Source organism: Lichenostomus cassidix, chromosome 2 (genome assembly GCF_008360975.1).
Source record: "Lichenostomus cassidix isolate B80296 chromosome 2, HeHo_3.0, whole genome shotgun sequence".
NCBI lineage: Eukaryota > Metazoa > Chordata > Aves > Passeriformes > Meliphagidae > Lichenostomus > Lichenostomus cassidix.
Window position 1 is genome coordinate 136090458 of NC_139482.1, and position 24366 is coordinate 136114823.

Below are 24366 nucleotides of genomic sequence, written 5' to 3' on the forward strand. Positions count from 1 at the left end.
AAGTAAGAAAAATAGACGTTTGGAGGCTTTATTTTTTTTTCTTTTAAATAGTAAATGGTAATGGATTCCACGTAACCACCTACCTATGTAATCTATTTCAAAGCATTTCAAAAGTAAGTGTTTTAAGTTTTCTAATTACGAAAGGTATGTTCCTTCTTTTTCAAATCACAGCTGGATCTAATCCCTTCAGGTATTTGTCGCTACTTCTCACCCTCTCCTCTCATGCCACCTCTATCATTTTACTTTATTGCAATGACAGGTTGCTAATCATTTCTATCTTAAATTTCAAATTACAAATCCATAATGAACCATTAAATTACGTGGCCTGGTATTTAGGGGTACTAAGTATGCAGATGTTTCATCAAGAAGCTAAGAAGGAGCTACTGGGCAATCAAAATTTTTGAAAATTGGATACTAGGTAGAACCAGATCTTAAAATGTTGATTGCAGGGTTATACACATTCACAAAGAGTACAAGAACAGAAATGGAAATTGCCCTGATGTGATTATCATTTAAATACATCTATTCTCTCACATCAAGGAAAGATGCATTAAATGAATGTAATGTAGTAAGTTTTCATTTCTTTGCTATCTGGGTTTAAAGACAGGTAGCTTCACATGAAGTCACGGATATGGGAAGAAAAATTCTCTGACTGAACAAAGTTACCTTGATTCAGGTCTTAAAACAGTAGATCTGGCTGTGGTAAGGGAGACTTCATTGAACTAAAACTCTGGTGTCCAGCCTAACTTTTTTGAATATTCCTAGTTTCACAAAATAAAACATTAGTCTCAAAAAAGAGGAGTATCAAGTTCAAGGCCATAAGTTTATGTTCTGTTCTAAAATACTGATTCCTGTGGTTGAAGGTAAAATTTCCCCAGACTTCACACAGACCTAGCTGCTCCAGTTCTAATAATCAGCATGTTATTTTGACCTATAAAGGAACTATGTGAGGAGTCAGTCATATGTACAAGCTGAAGTCCATTGTTGATTTTCCATTTTAGGTTTAATTATTCTCTACCATAACTGAGATGTGTATTTGTTGTCTGTTAGAGTTAGCAGTGCAAAATCTTTCAGGAAATTGTTTATAAGGACAGATGATACCATATATAATGAATTCAACATGAATGAGAAGCATATATTATATTTTGCATAGCTGAAAATCCATAGGAATTTCATAGTATATTTTATTATAACATTTTTTATAATAATGCTACTGTTGAACAGTTACCAAATGTTTGAAAAATTAACAGACTGCAGAATAGTTATAATCTAGACAAAACCAGTTATTATATATAGCCTGAATTTCTGGTTTTTAAATTATCTCTTGTTCATGTACCAGCCAAAAAAAATAGATAGCGTGCAATCACTTCAGCTATTTTCTCTAATAACTCAAGGAAGAAGAAGAGCCTAAAAATTATTTTATGTTTTTCATTTCATATCTTGATATAGAGGAAGGAATTTCTATATGAAGTAGCATTCTAATGCATCATACCTGAAGGTAAACTATATCAGTGGCTGAAGATTACAGAGTGCTCTACCACAGAGTGATTCTGAACTGTATTTCTACATCAGACCTTCATTGCATTACCAATTTTTGCACATTTTCCTAGCTCTCAAAGTGTTACGCAGCTAGGTACTTCCTCAGAGATTAGTTTCTGTTGCAGATGGGACCGAGCAGAGTACACCAATGGCCTCAGAACTTCTCCAGGCAGTTTACTATAGCTCCTGCTTTGCTGACAGAGACACTCAATGGAAACAGAAAAATCAATTGTCTTAACACCAAATGTCTTTAAAAAAGAGGGGGGGGGAAATCCAAAAATTAAAGAAAAAAAACCCCACAAAACACAGTAACAAAGAAAAAGAGAAAAACAACAGTTTGTGTTTATAGCCTATAAACACTCGTTCATAGTCCCAATACCAATGGTTTAAAAAATGAGTGCATGGTATAAACCAACTCTTCAAACACTACTAAATTGAACTTGGCCATAAACAAGATCCTTCCTGGAACATACATATACGATACATATATATACATCTACAATACTATGAACTTCTGGACTTCAGGAATACATGTTCCAGCTCATTAACTTCAGTGTCTGGTGAAAACTATAGACAATTGAGAAAACTGCAGTAGAGAAATAGCTTTATGTCAGTTCAGAGAACTGTGTCAGCACATCTCCTGCGCAAACACATAAGAAGGAATCCATCCATAAAACTTGTAGATTCAACTATCCAGTGAAATTCAAGAGTAACTAGTAATGTCTTGACATTAATTTGAATAAGCATGTGTCAGAAGGACCAGAACAATCACAATTTAGTTTTTCCGAATTTAAAGAACTTGCCATTATTAAAGGTCATAAAATATTTGTGTCTGGGACTATAGATTGTAGAGCTACAAATATTTTGGTTTGAGATAGGACTCTATGCATCTGTGAAAGCAGATATTGTAACTTGGATAAGGTTGTATATGCGTATTTGTGTACATTTCTGTGGAATATTTAGTTTTTTTATGTACAGAGACCAGAGGGAAAAAAAATGGAGTATTTTATTAGGAATGTCTTACCTTCATAGTAAACTTTAAACCCATGAGCACTAACTGCAAAATCACTTGTCAAGCGCAGCGAAAAGACAGATTTTGTACTTGTCACAGGTGGAGGAAGATGAAATCCTGTTAACCTAAGAAACAAAAAAGCACAACTCATGGTTAATTGTTTGGAAAATGAAACAGTGTGTGACAGGTTGCTGTTCCAAATAGTATTTAATTATGGAAAGGACAGCTGTCTTATAAGTATGCAGTTTACATTACTTGAAAAAATTATTTTTAGATCATAATTGAGGAATTAATATAAAATTTTACCGTGTTTCAAGGACACTAAACCAGGTATTATACATTAGATTGATCAAACTACATTTGGTATAGATGATAATAAGATGTAGCAACTGGACATTATAAACAGTTCAGATAATCAGTACCTGAAAAAAGTAAAACAACCAAAGAAATCACAATCACCAGCCAATTTATACTCTTTAGGGTTATCTTTAAAAATCTATTGTACTATATATCTTCCACAGGTGTCTGTTAAAATTTGTAGTAGCTGAATTTTTCCACAGTAATATGATGAAAGGGGACCACGATTCACTGTAATGAGGGAATTTAGAATTATTTAAACTATGCACATTAGCCTCAGAGAAGAAATTTCTGATTTCAGCTCAAAGAACGGCATCATTGTGAAATCACACATCCGTAAAAAAAGCTCTCTTGCAAGGAGTTACAAGGTTGTTAGTGTTTGTGGTTTTTTTGTTGTTTGTATGTTTTGTTTTGTTTTGTTCTTTTAAAACCACTATGTCTGAGACACAGATGAAAGAAAAATTTTTGTGTACTCAGCACTGCTGATAAGCTCTGCTGATACTCATTCCTACATATTCTTTTCATTTGATGTACATATGTCAACACTTACGTTCCTCAGTTCTAGGAGAACAACCTCATCAGGGTCTATCAGACCAACAAAGCCCACAATATTTACCTGCTGAAAATGTGTAAAGAAAGTTGAAGAATTTAGCTGAGTACACACACCAGTGAAATCCAGACATACCTTTGGAGCCCAGTTAGCCATGTGTGGCAAACTGTGTTGCAGATTAGGATGATATATTTTATTAATGATTGTGATTAAAATTATTTTCATGTGTTTTTAGATAAGACCTTATTTTGCATATTACTTTGAATTTTAGAACTACAGAACAATTTAGGTTGAAAGGGACCAATAGAGACAGCATAGTCCAACCTAATGTTCAAAGTGGGCTGAAAGTCAGAGTTATTAGCCTGGGTTGCTCAAGATTCACATTTTCCTGTTTCATTGCTAGAACAAATTCACTGTGATGTTTTGCTTGCTTGGGGGGTTTTGGTGTTTGGTTTAGGTTTTTGTTTTGCTTTTTTTTTTTTTTAAATGCAGGTGTATATATATAGCTACATAGGCTAGTCTTGAGCACCCTTTAAGAAACATGTAAATCCTAATAATTTTAGTGAATGAGATGACATATATTTTTAAACTTGCTTGATGTAAGAACAAAAACCAATAGTGTTTACTGATGTTTTAATACATTTACTGCTGCTTATTCTAAAATTCAATCTCAGTGCTCTTCTGAAATCACAAATTAACTGATAAGTTATGTCCTGCCATTATCAGCATTTCTAGTCTCATCAGAGATAAGGATACAGAGCGATGAGAAGCCCAGAATTCAAAAGGTCAGGAAATAATTTGCTAAAAAAATACTGTAATTGCAATATTAGCATTTATTTAATGTTTTACTTATTTTTAGCTTTAAGATACATTTGGATGAGGTCTATTTAATGCACCAGTAATTTTCCATTAAGCTTTTTTGCTGTGGGAAACTTAAAAAGTTTTATATTTTTCTCTGATCACTATGTACTTGGTGTCCTCAACAGACACTCAAAATTATTGGATATTCTATAGATGCATTTCCTTAAGCAATCTTTGGGAGAAAACCACACCAAACAAAACCACAACAACAACAAAAAAACCCTCCTCAATACAATAGCCAATTTATGCCATTGGTTACAGTCATGACAGGTAGAAAAGCCAAATGATAATAATACATCACATAATGAGAAAATTGAAAAACATGAATTTATGTTAATATGAAAAGATGGGAAATTATGTACAGAATATTTATGGTGTAGGAAATACATTTGTTTATTTGATTAGGAGGGTATATTTTTGCTCTATTAATGAAAAAAGGTAATAAAATGCTTACATCTCCCAAACAGGCATATGCATAATTTTTTAATAAGTCGGTATCAGAGCATTTTTTCCAATAGCTTGGTCATCTACCAAAAAATATATTAATTCATTGGTAAGTATCAACACTTTAAAATAAGCTGGCCTAATGTAAAACCAAACAAATAATTTGAATAAAACTTTAACTTGCATCTCACAGTAGGTTTAGCTGGTATCTATAATTTAATAGAATTGTGGGTATAAACACATATCCAGCAGAAGAGAAATACACAGTTATCCCAAAGTATTTAATTTTATGAGTCGTACATAGGCACAGCTTAGATGGGTAGTGGATTTTTTAAATGAACACATATGTTACTAGCATAGTAAACATTACAGCTCCTGATGCAAAACACATCATTATAAGAGCTGTTGGATACCATTTAGCTTTCAGCGGTGCGCTTTTTATAACCATCATTATGTTGCATTTAGTCAAAAAGGATAAGCTTGTTTCTTTAATTTGGTTGCTAGACTTAAATGGAAAAGAAGAAATTCAGAGGTAATATTATTGGTTTAGTGGATGCAAAATTAATCAAAAATTTTAATAAGTAAAAATTCAACATGCAAATATCACTCAGTAAAATACTACAGATTTTTAGAAAGAACTGTTATGTCATTCACTCTGTCAACTGAAATAACCTAATACTTGAGTATTACTCATAAGGTCTAACAGGACATTGACCTCAGAGCTTAACTATTAATGTTAAACTCTACAAACTGTCATAGATGTTAGCTAGAATAATTTTCATTACCATTTAAATTGAACATAGCAAGCACATCATAACTGCAGGTAAGCAGCAAAATACCTGTAAGATAATGTATGTGCATAGACCTGATTGTCACTTATTCAGATCAGTCACAACTAAATGTCTTACTGAGTACTCTGGCAAAAGTAAAACTTGAGGTGGAACAATTATGCAAAACAAGCAGTCATCTCGTTAAGCAGATATCATATGCATATTAAACATGTTTAAAATTTAAATTTCCTCTAGTAGCTGAGGTTTTTTTTATCTACAGCAATTTTCCATCTAACATTCCATTTGCATATTTCATTCCATTTGTATCAACTTTTTTCAGATTTAAAATACCTAACAGTTATTCAGGTGACTCTACTGCCGTTTTAGATACTGTGAGATATTTGAAACATCAGCACAGAGTTGGTAGATATGATATTGTACCAAAATGATATCCACATGCTTCTGGAGAGATGAAGGCCAGGCAGGAACCCTTAAGGATTCCAGACATGCCTACATTTTGTGCTAGGCTCTTAAATCATTCCTTTATAGTCTACCGCTTCCACAGGAAAAAGTTTATACTAAGACAGATGTTCTTTCTTTTTTTTTTCTTTTTATTTTTTCTTTTTTCTCTACTTTTTTTTTTTTTGGTGGGATTTTCTGTTCCTTTTATTCTTTCCCTTTTTGATTTTTGAATTAGAGCATTTAATGTTCTCTGACCTCATTAAGAGATCCCAAAAGTAACTGATACTGGCTTGGGTAGCCATGGGTAACCATGGGAACTAAAAGACAATGTCTACTGAGGTTTGAGAAGGAAATACTCTTGTTTCTGTTTCAACTCCTAAAAATCCAAATTTTGAATTGTGACATTCTGCTTGAGTATTTGATTTAGATGATGTAGTTCAGCTACAGAGTATTATCAAAGACAGAACAGTGATACAAATTTGAATACACTGCATACGAATTAATATGTTGGCTTTGTTCTTGCAAGTGTGTCTAACAAGCTTTCCAGGCACCTAACACCCACAGGAAATGGACACATTACGCATGTAGTCCAACACTACAGATATTTCTGGGAGTGTAGGAAAAGGTTAAGAGATATTTTTATTTATTCGACTTTCCTTCAGCAGAAAGACCAGATGCTCATCCTGTATCAAAATTATAAAACTCCAGCAGTAAATATGGTGAAATTAAAGATGATATATTATTTGGAGACACAATATATATCCAGAATTTATATATTATTTGAATGCAAAATTATAATGCTTTGTAAAGTAGTTTCAGTACTGTGAATCTGGCAATGTCTTTGCAATCATCTTACAGTATAAGAATGGAGAACAGAAACTCTTACTGCCTTGGAGCCAGAGAAAAGGACATATGAGATAGGTGATTAAATTACTCCAAGTAGACCCAAGACTGAGGAGCAAAAAAATCATCCCCATCATACTCTTTGACAAAGAATTAATCCCACTGTTTTTTTGCCATAACTACTCCATGTTGCCATCTTTATCCTCCCAAGGAAAATCAAAGTGGTTGAGGACCCAAAGGGAATTCAAAAGCACCACAGAACACCACCAGAGTAAAGAGGTAGATTCTAGGAAGATTCTGCAATTTTAACTGTATTTTTTTAAGTAATTGGCTGCTTTGAGTATGAATGTTAGTAACATTGTAAGCAGATTAGTAATAATAACTGTGCTATATTTTTATTTGTTAATGCTTCTTGGTGAAATAAGACAGATTCTATTTGAGTCCTCACATGTCTCGAAGTACTCAGGACGCAAGTGCAGAAAATTTCTTGATGTACCAACAAAGTGACTAAAGGATGTCTTTTTCCGGATGAGAGACTAGTTCTGAAGGAATCTGTGTCTTATGTGTTTTCTGACTCCATCCTTACTCATTTTTCAGTAATGGAAAAAGTCAAATGGAGTCTGAAATAAAACACTGTCTTACCTATGCAAGAATTTCTAAATATTCTGCCACCATCAATTCAAATAACTAAATTCTAAGTAGTAGTGATATGAAAATATCACTATATGAAAATTTATAGTAGTATTTTTGGGGTTGTGTTTGAAAATGACATAACTATTTTCTTTTGAACATATAATTTACAGAGTGTGTCACTGTGTCTCTTCCTCCTGTAGGTTACTGTCGCTGTTGAGCCGCTAGCAGAGAAAAAGACCTGGGTTCTCAGTGTGGCAAGAAAAGAGAGCTTTATTATTTTGATTCCAATCTATATAGACTTTTCAGAGGTCACCCAGATTGATCAGTCAGAAACCTCCCCCTAAGCCTGACTGGCCAGGCCTGAACTGTCCAAATCTCGAGACACTGTTTTAATAACATCCAAACTTTATCTTCGTTTATAAAACACAAGAGAAAGTTCTCATGGGAAAGACCTGTGCTAGCCACAGGTTACTATATTCCTTCACATGCTATAGTCAAAAAAAGAAGGCACCTACATTAAACAGTTGAAGCAGTCTTCATTTTTTAAGTATATTTTAACAGACCACTACTCCAAGGGTAATTATAATCTGTTTTTAATCTCTCCCACTGTCTTTTTTCAATCACATATGACATAATTTTAAAATGACAAATCATCTGAGATTTGTAGTTTCCAAGGTTTTAGAGTTCAGACTGGAAATTTCTGATGTTTGATCAATTGCTTGTTTTCTGCTCTTACTGTGGTCCTTGTGATAAAACTTAAATCATATATCAAGTGAACTTTAAGCTGCATGCTGAACTTTAAGCTCATCAGCACATAAGGAAGACCAGTTCCCAGCTCCAGGTCCAAAATAGACCAATCATTTCATAATTGCAAAGTTAAAATTATGGAAAGCAATCTTGATTAGTCATACAAAAGTGCTCCGAGATAAACTGTTTACTTGAGACTGTGATGTGATAAATAAGATAACTGTACTTTCACTTTGCTTGTGGATCTTAGGTATTTGCTGTTTGACAAAACATTGAATACACTTTTAAATATATAATTTTTAATTTTTTAACAGATTTTTGCATTGTTTTGTTTTGTTTTCAGGTTCACAAGATTCTAGCTTTTCTACAGTGTGTTAGTGATTTCCAAAGAAAATACAGTTCCTCTAGAATATTTCAGTTTGGATGGGATTGCATCCGCAAAAATTCACCAAAAGTGATGTTTTAAGTGAATAGCAGTCTCACTTGATCTCAATAAATTTATTATCTCACAGAAATTTTACAGCAGGAAGAGTTTTAGTCTAATCTGAAAGGTGCACAAAATATTTGTCCCTATTTTATGCAAAATGATGCAGAAACTTAAAACCTGTTAACATGTCAACTTACTGTAACTTTGACTGTAAAATTAAAGAGTGTCAAAGTCCATACATTCTCACTTTTAGTTTGATCTCCAAAGAACTGTTTATTCTTAAAGTCAAAAGGAGAAGATAGGTTCTGAAAAAGAATATGCGTAATAAGTAAAATGCCAAGTATAAAAGAAAAGTAGGTAAAACAAATTTCTGTATACCTTCATTAAGAATCTTCCCCACAAATAAAGACAAACTTTCTGAAGACAACAGAAATGTTATTCCATATTTAGCTGTTTACAGGAAACTGAAATATCTGATATTTTCAAAGGACAGATAAAATATTTCAAATTCTGGTTTTTTTTCTTTTACATTAGTATAACTTTGTCTTCGACTACGAAATTCTGGTCTTAAGGATACATATTTAAGTTGATGATCTTCAGAGAATATTATTCTTAAAGTCCATAGCACATATACAAATGAAGCTGCATCATCAGTGGATTTTTCCCATTAAGCTAACTATAATCCTTCTACCAGTCATTTTATTTTCTGGTATGTCCAGTAACTTGTTTTCTGTTATTTATGCAGACAATATCAGTCAAATAAATACATCTTAAACTTAGTAGGGTACTGCTGGGGCTTGGTTTTGTTGGACCACCTGCTGATGAATCATTATTAGCTGCTGGAGTCCTGTCTGTGTGGTTTTGTATTCATATGCACTTTTATTAATTTTCTAAGTAGCAGATTATTAGATTTAATATCTCACTAGCCTGATGCTACACTGATTCAATTTCAAATTTAGTGAGATATTTTGCCTGCCAGATACTTGTTTAACATTTTCTGACTAGCTCTAATTATTAAAATAAAAAAAGCGCTCGACAGAAGGGTTTGCTTATTTGCATTTTCTAAGATTAAAGCATGATATTCTCACCCAATTTACTGCTGCATTTGTTGTGACCTGCATCTACTAAACTAAAATAACAATATTCTTCAGTATTTTTTTTAGACACAATTTTGTTTTCATCTAATAGTCATCAATTATTTGGTTCTGAGGACCCTATCATCCCCTTACTTCTACATACCATGGCATTTTCTTATTTTGAATACTGAGATAGTAAAGAGAAGATGCGATTACCTAATTAAGTATGGATTTTAAATGTTCAGTGTAACCAGCTTGACATTCGGTATTTTGGTTGTTAAATTTTTTGATTGCCCTCTATCATGGGAATGTAAAATCTAGCATCTGTTTCTTTTTCAGTCTGTTCTGTGATTTTTTTTTTCTGTGTCTCTTCCATAATAATTCATCAGACATGTAAGCATCTGTGCTAATTTTGACTGGGGTAGAGTTAATTCTCTTCACACTGTTTAATATGGGCTATGTTTTGTTTTTGTGCTGAAAACAGTGTTGGTAACACAGGGATGCTTTTGTTCTTGCTGGGCCTATGCTGTTTCCCATACTGTCACCCTGGCGAGGGGGGGAATGGGAATCTGGGAGGAGACACAGCCAGGACAGCTGACTCCAAATGACCCAAGGGATATCCCACACCCCATGGTGTCATGCTCATTCTATGAAGCTAAGAGGAAGGAAGGACAGATGTTTGGAATGATGGCATTTGTCTCCCCAAGACACCATTATTCCTGATGGGGTCCTGCTCTCCTGGCAGTGGCTGAACACCTGCCTGCCCATGAGAAATAGTGAGTTAATTCCTTGTTTTGCTCTGCTTATGTGTGAGGCTTTGGCTTTCCCTACTAAACTGTCCTTGTCTCAGTGTATGAGTTTTATTACTTTTACCCTTCCATTTCTCTTCCCAGTGGTGAGGGGGTGATAGAGTGGCTGTGTGGTGCTTAGTTGCCAGCTGGGGTTAAACCACAACAGCCTCTCTGATCTCTAAACAACAAACTGAGCATCTACCTGTAGAAAGTTTCAAAAGCTCTGAAAAATATTTAAGTAGCAATAGCAGTCAGCCATAAATGGTAATCAACAGAAAAGCCAGGAAAGGCAAGGTAATATGCTTTTAAAAACTATGTCATTCCCTGCCTAAATCTTTGATGAAACAAAATATCTTCTATGTCATTAAATACATTATTTAAATATCAACAAAGCTTTCTATGTATATAAAAGAGATTTTAAGTATATGAAAGGGTAACAAAATACATTATTTTTAAAAATAAACTTACCTACAACAGTTAACTACAAATATCTTTGCTTTTTAATAAAACCATGAACATTTAAAGTGGTCCAGAAAATATTAACCTCTTCCTCTCCTCCTTCTTGGAAACTGAGTATGTCCATACGCCATACACAAAGGCATACAGATCATTCAGTTTAAAGTACATCTCGTGCTATTGGATTTCTGTATCAAATTCCACAGCCTAGTGCTTGAGGTGCAGCTCTAATTGTTTTAGCATATTTTACCATCTCCGTATCCACTGTAAAGTAGCATGAAAGCCACAAAAGAAAGGAGATCTTTTTAACTCCTATAATGGTTTTCCAAAATTACATTAATAATACCAAATAAATAAATAGAAAAGTTTTCATACTGAAAATATGAAAAATACATATGAAGGTTACTGTAAAAGGATTGCTTGGATATAAAAAATATTCATTTCACAGCACTAGATAACAGGATATCAAGCAAAGCAGGGGAAAGTCTGAGATCAAACCGGTTGTTTAGGGCTTTATACAGTTAAGTCCTGAAAATCCACAGAAAAGGAGGTGTCTCAGCCTTCTGGGCAGTCAAATCCAGTCCTTAACTGTTCACCAGACACTATCAGATTCAAACTACTCTGTGCGATAATAGCCTCTGTCACCTGATCTAACAAACCTAAGTGATCACAAATACCACAGGAGAGAGGACCTTGCAATTCTAATATGCTTACTCTGGTAGCACATACCAAAGTCAGAAAGTGTTGTTCCTTCACTGAAGGAACAGGTCCAAAGAATTGGATACCAGAAGTCAGGCTTGTTTTAAAAGCCCCAATCTCTGTAGAGAGACAGCTCTTTTTCACAGTCCTTAAGACAAATAAAGTCATAGAAGCATGGAAAGCATTGGTTTGTAAAGCACCTTGAAGGCTCATCCAGTCCAAGTCCTTTGTGATAAGCAGGGACTTATTCTGCTAGATGCTCAGAGCCTCATCCAACCTTACCTTGAGTATTTCCACGGATGGGACATCTACCACCTCCTCTGGGCAGTCTAGGCCACTGTTTTACCACCCTCACTGTCAAAAACTTCATTATATCTAGTCTGAACCTAACCTCTTTCAGTTTAAAACCATTAACCTTTGTCCTATCACTACAGGCCCTACTGAAAGTGTGTTCCCATCTTTCTTAAAAGCCCCTCTTAAGTACTGAAAGACCACAATAAGGTGTCCCTAGAACCTTTAGCTGAGGGGAAAAAACCAAGTCTTTGTTAATACTACCACTATTTATTTATTGTATAAATCTTACAAGAGTATTTCTACATCAAGTAGATGCAAAAAGTGCACAAGCACTGCATTATTTGCCAGTTGAGAGAGATGATTTTCCCAAGTTGTCCTGCACTGGTGTGGCCTCAACTTGACTACCATGTGCATTTTGGGGGCCACAACATAAGAAGGATATAAAGCTACTAGAAAGCATCTAAAAGAGGGAAGCAAAGATGGGGAAGGCCTTGAGGGGAAGCCTCATGAGGAGTGGCTGAGGTCACTGTCTGTTTGACCTAAAACAGGCTACCTTAAACAAAGGGCAAGACAAAATTAGGAGAATAAAAGGAGACAAATTTATTCAAGGCCTTCAAGGCACATTCGGGCAAGAAAAGGCCCCTCGGGCTGCACCCAGAATGGACGCTGGGTCATGAGCCCTTCACCTTTTATAAGTTCTGTCCTGTTAGCATGTTGGTCCCTAATTCTCCAATCACTCCCTTAGGTGATGATGTTAACACCCCAGGCCTGCTCCCCCAGCTCACTGCTGTTTACATATTTTCAGGCCCTAGGGTAATGAATGTCAGATTTCTAACCAGAAGCAATTGTTTTGGGAACAGAGGGTTTTAGCATTTTATAAGAAGCACAGAACTACACCAAGTTACAGACACATGGAGAGTGAAAACCAGAAACTATTAAGGCATCGTTTTTGTGAGAGACCAATCTGATTTCTACTTATACCTCAACATTTGTCATACATGAGTTGAAAAAATTACCTTAGGGTCTGTATACATGCTGGGAACTCTGTCCCCCGAGAGGCTTCGCCTGGCAGCGATCAGGAGAGAGGAAGCTTCCACTGCTGATCTGCAAGCGACCCCCATTGCTGGTGGGTCAGCTCCCCGGATGGCTGGGAAAAAAGCGCGGAAACAGTGCGCGGGAGGGCTCGCTATAGGAGGGCCAAGCACAGAAAAGCAGTGAACTGCGACATAACCCGGGGGGGCATTTTCTTTGGGCTTCTTGGAGGGAGCGGAGGCTCGGCTGGAGCTTCCCCCCTTCGCATTCTTCTCCCTGCAATCCTGCTCCTTCCCCCGCTGTCTGTCCTGCCTGCCCCTGTCCTGCCCTGCTTCGCTGCTCCCCCGAGGCAGCTCCCTCGCCGCGACAACCTCGTGCTCGCTGCTTGTCCCACGGAGCCACCGCCGCCGCTGCCTGCACCCTGCCTGTGCCCAGCCCGGAGCTGCTGCCGCCTGCAGCCACCGTGCTCCGACCCTGACCGCCTGCAGCTGCTCCTCGAGTGCTGCTCCTGCTCTTCGCCCACGGCAGGCACACGCAGCTGCTGCTGCTCGGAAATCGCGCCCAGCCAGCCGCGGGAGCTGCGCAAACTCCTGGCAGCTCGCAGCGCACACTCCACCTGCCAGACCTCACCGACGGGGCGCCCGGGGTACAGCGGTAACGATCTGTCCGGTATTCTCTTTCTCTCTGTGTCTCTTTCCCTCTTTGTTCCTTTTTCTGTCCCCAGTTTAGTAGGAACACTTACCTTCTTTATCAATAAACAGTTCTCAGATATAATATTGCCGCATTTGCGCTTTAGTTTCTGTCTGAGAAATCTATTAAAAAGAATCCTTCCCGACTCCCTCTTTTACAGCAGAACGGGACAACGTTCAGTCTGGAGGAGAGACTGAGGAGAGATCTCATTGCAGTCACAACTTCCTTACGAGGGGAAGAGGAGGGGCAGGACTGATCTCTTCTTGTTGTGACAGTGGCAGGACCCAAGGGAACACAAAGATTCCAGGATTCTACATGCACACAAAAGCGCCCTACTTTCCTTAGTTTACAGTGTATGTTTGGGGTGGGCTTTCTGTATTGCTTTTTAAATCTTTATTTCTTTTCTAGATAGAGGAATGAAAAGAAGTTTTAAATTTAAAAAAAAAGGAGAAGACTTTAGAATTAGTATACCACAACATTTCTTACAGGAAAATAACACTATTTACATCTTACATATGAATTTAAGTTTCTGAAGATTTGAGAATTCCATATCTAATCTGATGGTTAGCATCAGCAATATTTCCATGATTATATCTTTCTGATGACTCTACTAACTGCCACAGTAAAAATAATTTCCCATTAACTCTTCAATGCCTTGGTCTTTTCTCACATCCATAGTCTATGTAACTATGCCTTTTTGAGCTTTGAGCAGAAAAGATCATATCCTAATAGCAAGTTCCAGGAATGCCAAGGGCGAAAAAGTCAGCAAACATTAGTAGCTAATCCAAGTGAGGATCAAATAAACTCCAAAAGAATTCTGATGATTTGGATCACACAATCACTCATGATGGCGATCAAGTCACTCACACTTCTTAATTAAATTGAATAGTGTCAAACTAAAACTGGTAAGATGAAGTTCAGTTACCTTGTTGGACTAGCTCTTTAATTAATACAGAGGCTTAAAAGTGTCCAGAAAGGGACTGGACACACAACTAATAAATAAATTTAGAGTTCAGCAGTATATCACCAATAGAATTGCTAAAGCTTTGGAAGGGATATGAAAATCTCATTATTCAAGAAATCAATCAATTTGTAGGCAGTGAATTAAACTGATTGCCTGTAATGTGTCAGGTTGGTGTGTGCATTGGGTTCAGGAGTCAAGGTTTTGGTAGTGGGGAAGGGTCAGTGAGGAGAGGCCAGGCTTGCCCTGTGCTGCACGTAGCTGGTTCCAGACAGCTCCGGAGAACCCACTGCAGAATGCACCCCAGCCCATCAGCAAAATTGCCTCCCTAAAAGCACTTTCAAGAACGGGTTGAATGTTGCACAGGCAGAGAGGGGTGAGGAAAAAAGTGTGAAGAACAGGCCTGTGAATAGCAGTGTCAGAGAAGGAGAAGGTGGTGCTCCAGGAACTGTAGCAGAGATTCCCCTGCAGCACATGAAGGACTATACTAGAGCACAGGGGCTCCTTCTAGGCTGTGAAGGACCCCATACAAGATCAGGTGGGTATTCCCTGAAGTAATTTTAGCCCGTGGAAGACTCAGGCTGGAGAAGGGAAAAGTGCAAGGAAAAAGAAGCAGCAGAGACATAGTTATAGAGTAACTGCAACTCCGCATTCCCCATCTCCTCTGTGCTGCTCAGGGGAGGGGAATAAATGGAGTGAAGTTGAGGGTGAAGAGGAAACGGTGAGGATGTAGGGAAGATGTTTTAGTTAATGTCTTTGTTTCTCACCATCCAGCTCTCTTTTTAATTGACAATTAATTAAATTATTTTTTCCCAAATTGTGGCTTTTTTTCCCCTGTGACCATGTCCTGGTTTTGTCTGGAGTAGAGCTAATTAATTATATCCCAGCTGAAACCAAGACAGCAATTGATAACTGATCTCCTCATCTTTATCTTGACCCAGGAGTTTTTTCATCTTATTTTCTCTTGCTGTCTGTTGTTCAGAGGGAGTGATGGAGTGGCTGGTGGGCATCTGGCTGCCAGCCAAAGTCAACCCAACACAACCTCTATTGTTCTTTCTTGCACACCAATTCAGAACAAACATCTTTTAAATCTCAGGAGTGTGTTGGAAAGGGATAGCATTTATCTACTGAGTAATAGACAATTAAGTTTGAATCTCTTTAGGGTTTATGCTTTTGGAAGTGCTTGTGTACATTCATGTGTACATGTTGAGAAGTTAATAAAGGTTGAATTGTGGTTGAAAGTGTTGCAAGACTGAACTGCAACATCCTGGTCAAATTCAGCTGGTATTTGGTCTTTTAATTTTCCTTCTAAAGAAGCAGTTACTTACCCATTGAATCAGGAAGAAACTAAGAAATGCAAAGGCTTCCTTAAAAGTATTCCAATTAAAATATGAATAGGAGTAACTCCTGCAATTTTTATGTCTATTCAATTGGTTTAAAATATGTAAACAGGATTTGTTTTAATAGTCTATAACACAAAGCAAACTCGATTGAGCAGAAGTGGCCAACTAGGTTCAAGTTTTACTCTCACTGAAAATGGTAATAAAAAATCTTTATACTTTATTCAACAATTCATTAACAAATTGACATATGATTTATGAACTAATTTATTATTGTCAAATGATAATTTTTCCCTGTCAAAATGCAAAACTGCTCATGCAATCTATTATTTTAAAATAATGATCATAGGTCAAGTCTGAACATTGTTAATTGAACATCTGCTTTGAACTAAACAATAAAGTACTCATCACGTTCTGGTATGATCATTATATTCTGTACAAAACATGTTCCTAAAAACTGCCATCATCCATTATCAGTGTAAAACTTTATTATACAACTCTCCACTTCTTTCTAGCATCAGAAATGAAACAGATCTTATAAATAATTATCTCTCCTAAAGCAGTCAATTTTTTTAAAGACATAAAAATATCAAGAAGAACTTCAAATTATAAGAACCAGATATTGCACTACTGTACAAATAGCCTTTAAAAACCTGTATGTGGATTTGTCTGCTACTTGGAGAGAAAAACTGATGAGAACAAAAAATATTGAAACAACCACCTTTGAGCACTTGAAAGGTCCTTAAAGTAACTAGAATTAAAAAAAAAAAAAAAAGAAAGAAAGCAAACAGTACATATTTTTATCCTTGAGCAGCTGGAACATTGTGACATATAATTGTCCTCATCTTAAATCTGGATGAAGATCTACAGTACATTTTAGCAGTTCTTGGAGCTTTCAAGGCACCAAAGGAGAGGAACCTGCTCTTTCCAATTTTCCCAGTGTTCTGACACTGACTTCACACTGGTTCTAGTGATTTGCACCCTTCTCTCTGAATTTATTTAACCAACCCAATGAGGAACTAATGCTTTAAAAATAAACCCAAGTCAATTCAGTTAGCAAGGGGAAGCATATCTGCAAAGTGAAATGCCTGATTAGTGCCAAAACCAATGGAAAAAAGAGAAGGATCACACAGCCAAAGTCAGAGGAACATTGGAGATGGATTTGCTTCTGTGAGTGACAACAAGCTTTTAGATGACTTGGACTATCTTTTGTAACTTTTCCTTAATGTGTGAAAATAGCACAATATGGAAAGGAGAGATGCCATATTTTGCTTATCACCATTGTAGGTGCCAGGAACTTCCAGAACAGCTTCAACTTATACTAAATATTCTGTTTCATTTTGGAATTCATCCATGAGCAAAAGGCTTGTGACATTATCACCACACATGTTATTTCTGCTCTGGTATAGAGATAAATTTGTAGTAGCAGGGTATGTGAAAGAGGACAAACTATATGCATATATTTAAGAATCTATGCTTTTAATATGAAAAACTCAGGTTTTTAATACTGAGTAATGGCAACAAATAGAATAAAATCAGCTGATTCATCAGCTAATCTAGCTGCAATAGCTAAAACAAACAAGCAGACAAAAAAAACCCCATGGACTTTATTTCATTCATGTTCTTGCAGAAAACTTTCACTCTGAGTCAAACAACTTACTTTTCTCACAGGCCCCTGTTCACTTTAAAGAAGAACATATAGGCAGAGTCTGCAGGAAAGAGCAAGTGAGGGAAGAGAGGATGCTAGAATAAAGGTGTCTCTCCTCCAACACTGGGTATGTCTATCTTTCTACTTAGAGGTCTGGAGCATATGGTGTTTCAAGGCAGAGTCTAGTCACTGCAGTAAAAAATGAATATGAATAAAGACTTTCTTTTTGACCACTGTGGTGAGAAATTAAGCTCTGAATTTCTGATATCCATTCTGAAATGCCCTTGGGGTGGTGTGGGTACAGAAGCAATAAAACAGACAATCAAATTAAACACAAAGTGGAAGATAAGAAAACCAGGATATAATGGAAAATATTTTACATTTACAGATCTAAAATTCTAGGAAACACAGATCTGGGAAAAAAGTTGTGGCGCTTGAGGTGCTTTTTATCCCATCAAAACATAAATGTGACCCTATAATGATCTCTGAAAACCCACTGAAATGAAGGGTTCTAAATTAATGCATCTATTACATAAGCACAGTTTATATACGATATAAACATAAATAAAACAAACATGTAATTTTCAGTCTCACAGCAGGTAAATAATTAATTCTATATTGATTACTACATATGAAATGCCATAGCAAAAATTCTAGCAGAAAAATTAGAAGCATTTTTTAAGAAAAGGACACTTGAGTTTAAAATAGAAGTTAAGGTCTCACTTCCAAGGAAGAAAAATCTAAATTAAACATTTGGACCTGGAAAATATAGATAACATAAGTGTTTTCAGGTACCTTATTCAAACCTCCACTTTTTATAATCTTGCAGTAACTTATCTAGCAAAGAAGAAATATTTCCAAAATTAACAAAGAAATACTACAATAATTTCAGAAAAAAAAATGTCAAATATTCTCTTACTTTTGCTGAAATCAGTTAAGAAAATGCAACTAGTGTTTGTCTCTATATTTAAGATTGGATAGTAGCTATGTGCACATAAAATGTACATCTGTAAATAGGTATTGGACTGACAGGTCTGCAACTAGCATTTGCCTTTTAATAAACAAGTTTAAATAAAAATAAATTTATAACAGAAATATGAGTCCATGTAGCTGACCTATTTTACAATCATCAAAGGAGAGGTTAGTCTGTGTTATCTTGATTCCATATCAGAGCCATGTTGACTGACATTGACAGAATCAGATAGTGGAGTAAACAAGATTTTAAAGGAAATAATCATTACTGCAAACAGGATAGCTCACAAAAAAAGAGGATGAGTTGGCTACTCACATGTCATAGCAACTTAAGGAGTTAGAGTTGTTACTTTTTACTACTGTAATTGATAAAGACAATAATAATTAAAAAAAAGCCTGTGCAGGAAGTGTCAAACATTTTAATTTTCCCTGCATTTTAGGAATATACGCTTTGTAAAAATGCTAAATATAACTTCTTCAAACAATTGAGTCACACAATACAAAGTGTGAAATCAGTTCCAAAATATTCTTCAGACACAATCCATTTAACAGGGCATACAGTGAATAGGGTTTTTCAGAATATTCAAAGTTGGTCTTGATTGAAAATTTCTTCAAATTCTACCTTTGAATTTAATACCAAGAATAATTGGCCACTGTTCCAAACACCAATCTGAAAAAACCCACTTTGTTTAAGAAAACATATTTTTTATAAAAAAAAACCAACCAAACATAAAGTACAATAAATAAATTTGTGTGCTGAAGGTTATAATTTTTTTCTTAATGAAGTAACTCATGTTTTTGATTTTACTTCTTTATGTTTTATTATCAGTTAAAAAATTTGTTACAGCTGCACCTCATATGTCAGTGTTAAGAACCACTGCCATATATATCTGGATCACATTAGCATAATAATGATACCTGTTGTTACAGCAGGTTGATCAATAACTTAGAGCTGTTCTAAACAACAAAATGTTTAGACAAAAAAACAATGTCCAATAATAGACTGGGAAAAAACCCAAGCAAACCAGATTTTATTTCCCCATACAACCATCAAGGAAACCTTAGATACAGAAAGATTAAACCTACTTCACCCAAATCATAGAGCAAGGGGAAAGGTTTTTAAAACCTCCCCATGACATTGAACAGTCATGTCAAATGTAATTCTAACTTTCAATATACCCTAAGCAGAAAGCCTACAAGCATATTGCTAATTACTGGTGCAAATACTATGGTAGAAATAGCAACTTTAGTCTAGAGCTTTTGTTGTTGAGGTATTTTTTTTAATTTTGTAATTTTACTAATTTAACAAAGTCCTAAAAAAATAAGTGATGTTCAACAAACTTTATTCACAGATAAAACAACAAATAGGAAATTGTTAAGTAAAAAAAAAACAAACAAAAAAAACCCCAACAAACTATGAGATGGTCATTAATTAGGGTGGTCTTTGAAAGGTAGGATAGAGACAGAAAAAATATTTTACTGAGGACTGTGCAATGGAATGGAATGAGAGATGAATTGTGGAAAATAGTTTGATTGTGAAAGTAATATTATAAAAAGAGGAAGTTACATACCGTACATTTATACATACAGTACATTAAATACATTCAGTACTTATTTTTTCATGCAAAACTCTAGTTAAATCCATAGCTTTCCCTTTCAACTTCAGAAAAGTGAGATATCTCCATTTAAATTTTTTTGTGATCTCTACAACCACAATTGTAGGATTTATAATACAAATCCTGATAATGCAATTGGCCCATAGTATTTATATTTGGAAACATAGTACTTTTTAATAATACTTTCTAGTCTTTCATTTGGGAAAAAACTTTAACTGATTTACCTAATGTATAATATTATTTTTCATACGTCTTTGTATTTTGGCTAGCCAAGAGATTTACTTGATTTTGCTTCCTTTTTTTTTTTCTTTGTGGGTGTGTGTGTGTGCATGGAGGATTTTTTAATGTTTTTACATTTTAAGTATTTTTTAATTCTATATTTAAATATATTTTTACTTCCAATATTCATTTGAAATCACAGATGAAATAAAAACAGTTATTAGAAATTATTACAGCCATGATTGCTTTTCACATGGTCTGGTATATAATGTTTACAATGGAAGTAGGCAAACAATATTTTTTCAATTATCAATATTCAAATGACTCTGAAATAAATTACCTTGATTAGCATGTCACTGTGCTTTTTTCATCCAGGCTATATTTATAGTGTTGGATTATCAAGTACCATAGTATGTAAAGAAGGCAGTAACCTAAGAAATTACTTAGGTTCAAATTAGGTAAAAACCCCAAACATTGATTTGACTTAATTCAGGATTTTACCATGGTAGAAAATACTTGTCAGTGGTTTCTATTTGAAAATTATGTCCTTTAGTATTTATTGTTTCCTTCAAACTGTATGAATCTTTTTGGAATTTATGAACTACTACTTTCTAAATAACAACTGAAATACTGCAGTATATGAAAATTTACAGTACAGAAACAGCCTAAAAATACAGCTGTTGTCACCACTCAGGATGTTGACATTTTTATGTGTGTACAGTTCCCTTTGGGAGTGTATAGGTCTGCTGTGCCCTTTAAAGCATCTATCTCCTTTCATTCCTCTCATATCTCACTTATGTACTATCTCTCCAAAACATTCCTCAGTTTTGTATTTGTCATTCATTAGTTAGATCATAACACTAGGCCCTTTTCATTTCACTTTTTGCAGCACCCAGTATTCCACCCAAAAATATGAGCTCAATTATTTGTACATAGATGCTGGCTCCTCTAGGGAAGCTTTCTCATCAACAACTATAATCACCTTGTAAAAAAAAATTAGAGAAATGTCCACCTGCAGACTTTAGCAACAGAAGTCTTTATTGGTTTCTTTCAGATCACAGTTAAGAATGAAGAGCATTTGTCCAAGAAAAGATTCCTCTTTTATAGTATTAAAAAATCTGAGTTAAACTTACTCTACTTACATAATTTTAGTATGGTGGATATATGGAAAGTGTCAGCAAGAAAAGCAAATCTATTTTACCTTAGAGGAACTTCTAACATTGTTTAAAACTGGATAAAAGACACATTCATTTCTGTGCACAGTTTGTTCATAAGGCAGCAACACTTCACTAGCAAGATTACCTCACTCCCTTGTACATATGCTACAGATTTATAGAAGTTAGATTTCTTATACACCTTGAAAATTAGATGCATAGTATGTGCTTTACAATGCAAAACAGAAACACACTGGACCATTTAAGAAAAACATTTTAATTTTATGATTGAATTTGTAAATCCTAGTGAAAAGGGCACTCCTGCATATCTATGTGTGTTGCTACATTTAGATCCTGACTATAGAAGAACTGACATCAGATTCAGAGGTAATTTTTTTGATGCTACTAACCCCTAGAAAGGATCTCGGGGAGATATTTTGCATAGGGCTTTTTTTCTGGTTTTGGTTTTGTTTTGGTTTTGGTTTTAATTTGGGATTTTTTGGCAGGAAAAGTCACTCATCCATATCAACATGTTCAGGGATTTCCAGTATATTATTGACATTAATTTGTTCTGTAGTAAATTATTTGAATGATAAAATATTCACTTCCAACTATGCAATGTAACATAATCTGTAGGAGTTACTTTGCAGCAATAAGCTACCATAATCACAGTTTAAAACTAATATTAGTGACAGAGAGAAAAATTTTCCAGGTCAAGCCATATGCCTGATCTTTACTTCTTTCTAATGAGTGTGTATGTAAATACACACACACACACACACACACACACACACATTTTTGAACAAAACCACATAGGTTTCTTTCTGCAGCCATACCAGTTAAAATAGAAGGATCATGTCTTCCTTCAAAAACAATAGAAATAGTCTGTTCATACAGGAAATAAATATTCAGGGTTTAGTTTAGTAACAATATATCATTGTTCCAGATACATTCTGATTCAATTATCAACCTTATATTGTATGTTTATTGTTACTGCCAACTGCAACAATACAAGGTGGATTTCCCTTGGTTTAAGAGGGAAACAGGTCTAACAGCTAGACAACCCTGTGATAGAATGAGCCTTTCTCACAGACTATAACTTTTCGGCACAAGACTATTATTGTGAACTATCATTCTTTTCCTTTTTATAACTGAAACATAGATGGAAAACTAATGGCCACAGACAGTGCTGGCATGCGGTGTTACACTGTAGAAGCAGCCTCCACAACAAAAACCAACTTTTCTTTCTTGGTTGTTTCAAATGCCATTAAGCAGTTTTGCATCACAAAGAAAAGTGAATAAGTAAAATTTTTGTTTCTCAGAGATGACCACACTCATCTCACTATAAAACTGGTATGTGAACTCTTCATAGATAGATAGCTACCAGTTAAAACTAGTTACCAGTTTTTCCAAAGGAGATATAGATGATAAATCTCAGAGGCTGTAAAAGGGGTTTCTTTTGCATTACATGAGAAGTAAACAAGCTAGTCCAGTGTCCACCAGCCACTTCAAAGTAGCCAAACTGGCCATCCAGTTCAGAGAAAGATATCCTGTGGAAGGCTGATAATGGGAAAGTCTCTTCCTTCTCTTACTAGAAGGTTGCCTCCACCTTCAAATGTAGCCGAAATTTTAGTTGGTAGCTTGGGCTTCATTTAATTTGGTTTTGTTTTGGCTTTGGTTTTTAAATCCTTATCATTTAACTTTAGATTTCTTGCTAGCTAACATTTTTTCCTAATCTGCAAAAACCTGAGCTTCTTTGCAGTAATGTAAGCATAAATTCAAGAGAAAAGTAGCACCTTGTCCAGGCAAGCACATTGTTTTATCAGTTTTAATTATCTACCTTTCTCTCTCAATGAGTGTCTAGACTTTTAACATCATATCAGAATATTCCTAAGTGTATAGAACAATTGATACGCTCTTTCAGCTTTGCATTTACAAGCACAATTCCAAGCATTTTATTGTTTCAATATATTTTTTCATATAGGAAACTTTTCAGATTGAAAAAAAAAATTCCATTTAAATGTCTTGTCTAGTCAGAATCCAGCTCAGAGCTGAGTATTTGTTCACCAATACATTTCATCCTGTTACATTTCTTTCAATTATCTGTTTCTATCTACAAGCTTTGCCAAACTTATTGCTGTGTGTTCCTACCAATTTTCAGTTCAAGATTCTACATAAGTTGTTTACACCTTTGCAGTATTTATTTTTTTGTTCATGCAGTGAAAATTTTCCTATTAAGATTCATTCAGTCGTGTTACCTGTCTCTTAATTTTCCACTTTGATTACTGGTTCACTGTGCCTTTTTTCCTAATTGCCATTGTTCCCTCCTTCATTTGCACTGGTATTTGTTCCTGTTGCTTTCTGTATCCTTATCTCCTCATTGGTCTTCGTCTAGGATTTACACCTTTTTTATTTTTTCTTTCTTTGTGAGAGTGTCATCCTGTTTGGTTTTGTTCACTAGTCCCTAAATTCTCAAATTAAATTCCTTTCTTTCTTCTCTTTCCAGGCAAATAATTGTCGCTGTTGAGCTGCTAGCAGAGAAGAAACCCGGATTCTCAGCATGGCATAGAAAAAAAGGATCTTTATTATTTTGAATCCAACCTATATTGACTTTTCAGAGGTCACCCAGATTGGTCAGTCAGAAACCTCCCCCTAGGCCTGATTGGCCAGGCATGAACTGTCCAAATCTCAAGACACTGTTCTAACAACATCCAAACTTTATCTTTGTTTATAAAACACAGAAGAAGTTCTCATGGGAAAGACCTGTGCTAGC

At 35.4% G+C, this 24366-nt stretch overlaps 1 protein-coding gene across 1 annotated transcript in view; it reads right to left on the reverse strand.

The window, feature by feature from the left end:
• The window catches only part of CSMD3 (CUB and Sushi multiple domains 3), a 596977-nt gene that overhangs the window by 484385 nt on the left and 88226 nt on the right, over nucleotides 1-24366 (reverse strand). Inside the window, exon 3 of the mRNA XM_085053430.1 lies at nucleotides 2564-2676. Coding sequence (XP_084909556.1) covers nucleotides 2564-2676 — 113 coding nt within the window. The remainder of the gene's footprint in view (nucleotides 1-2563; nucleotides 2677-24366) is intronic.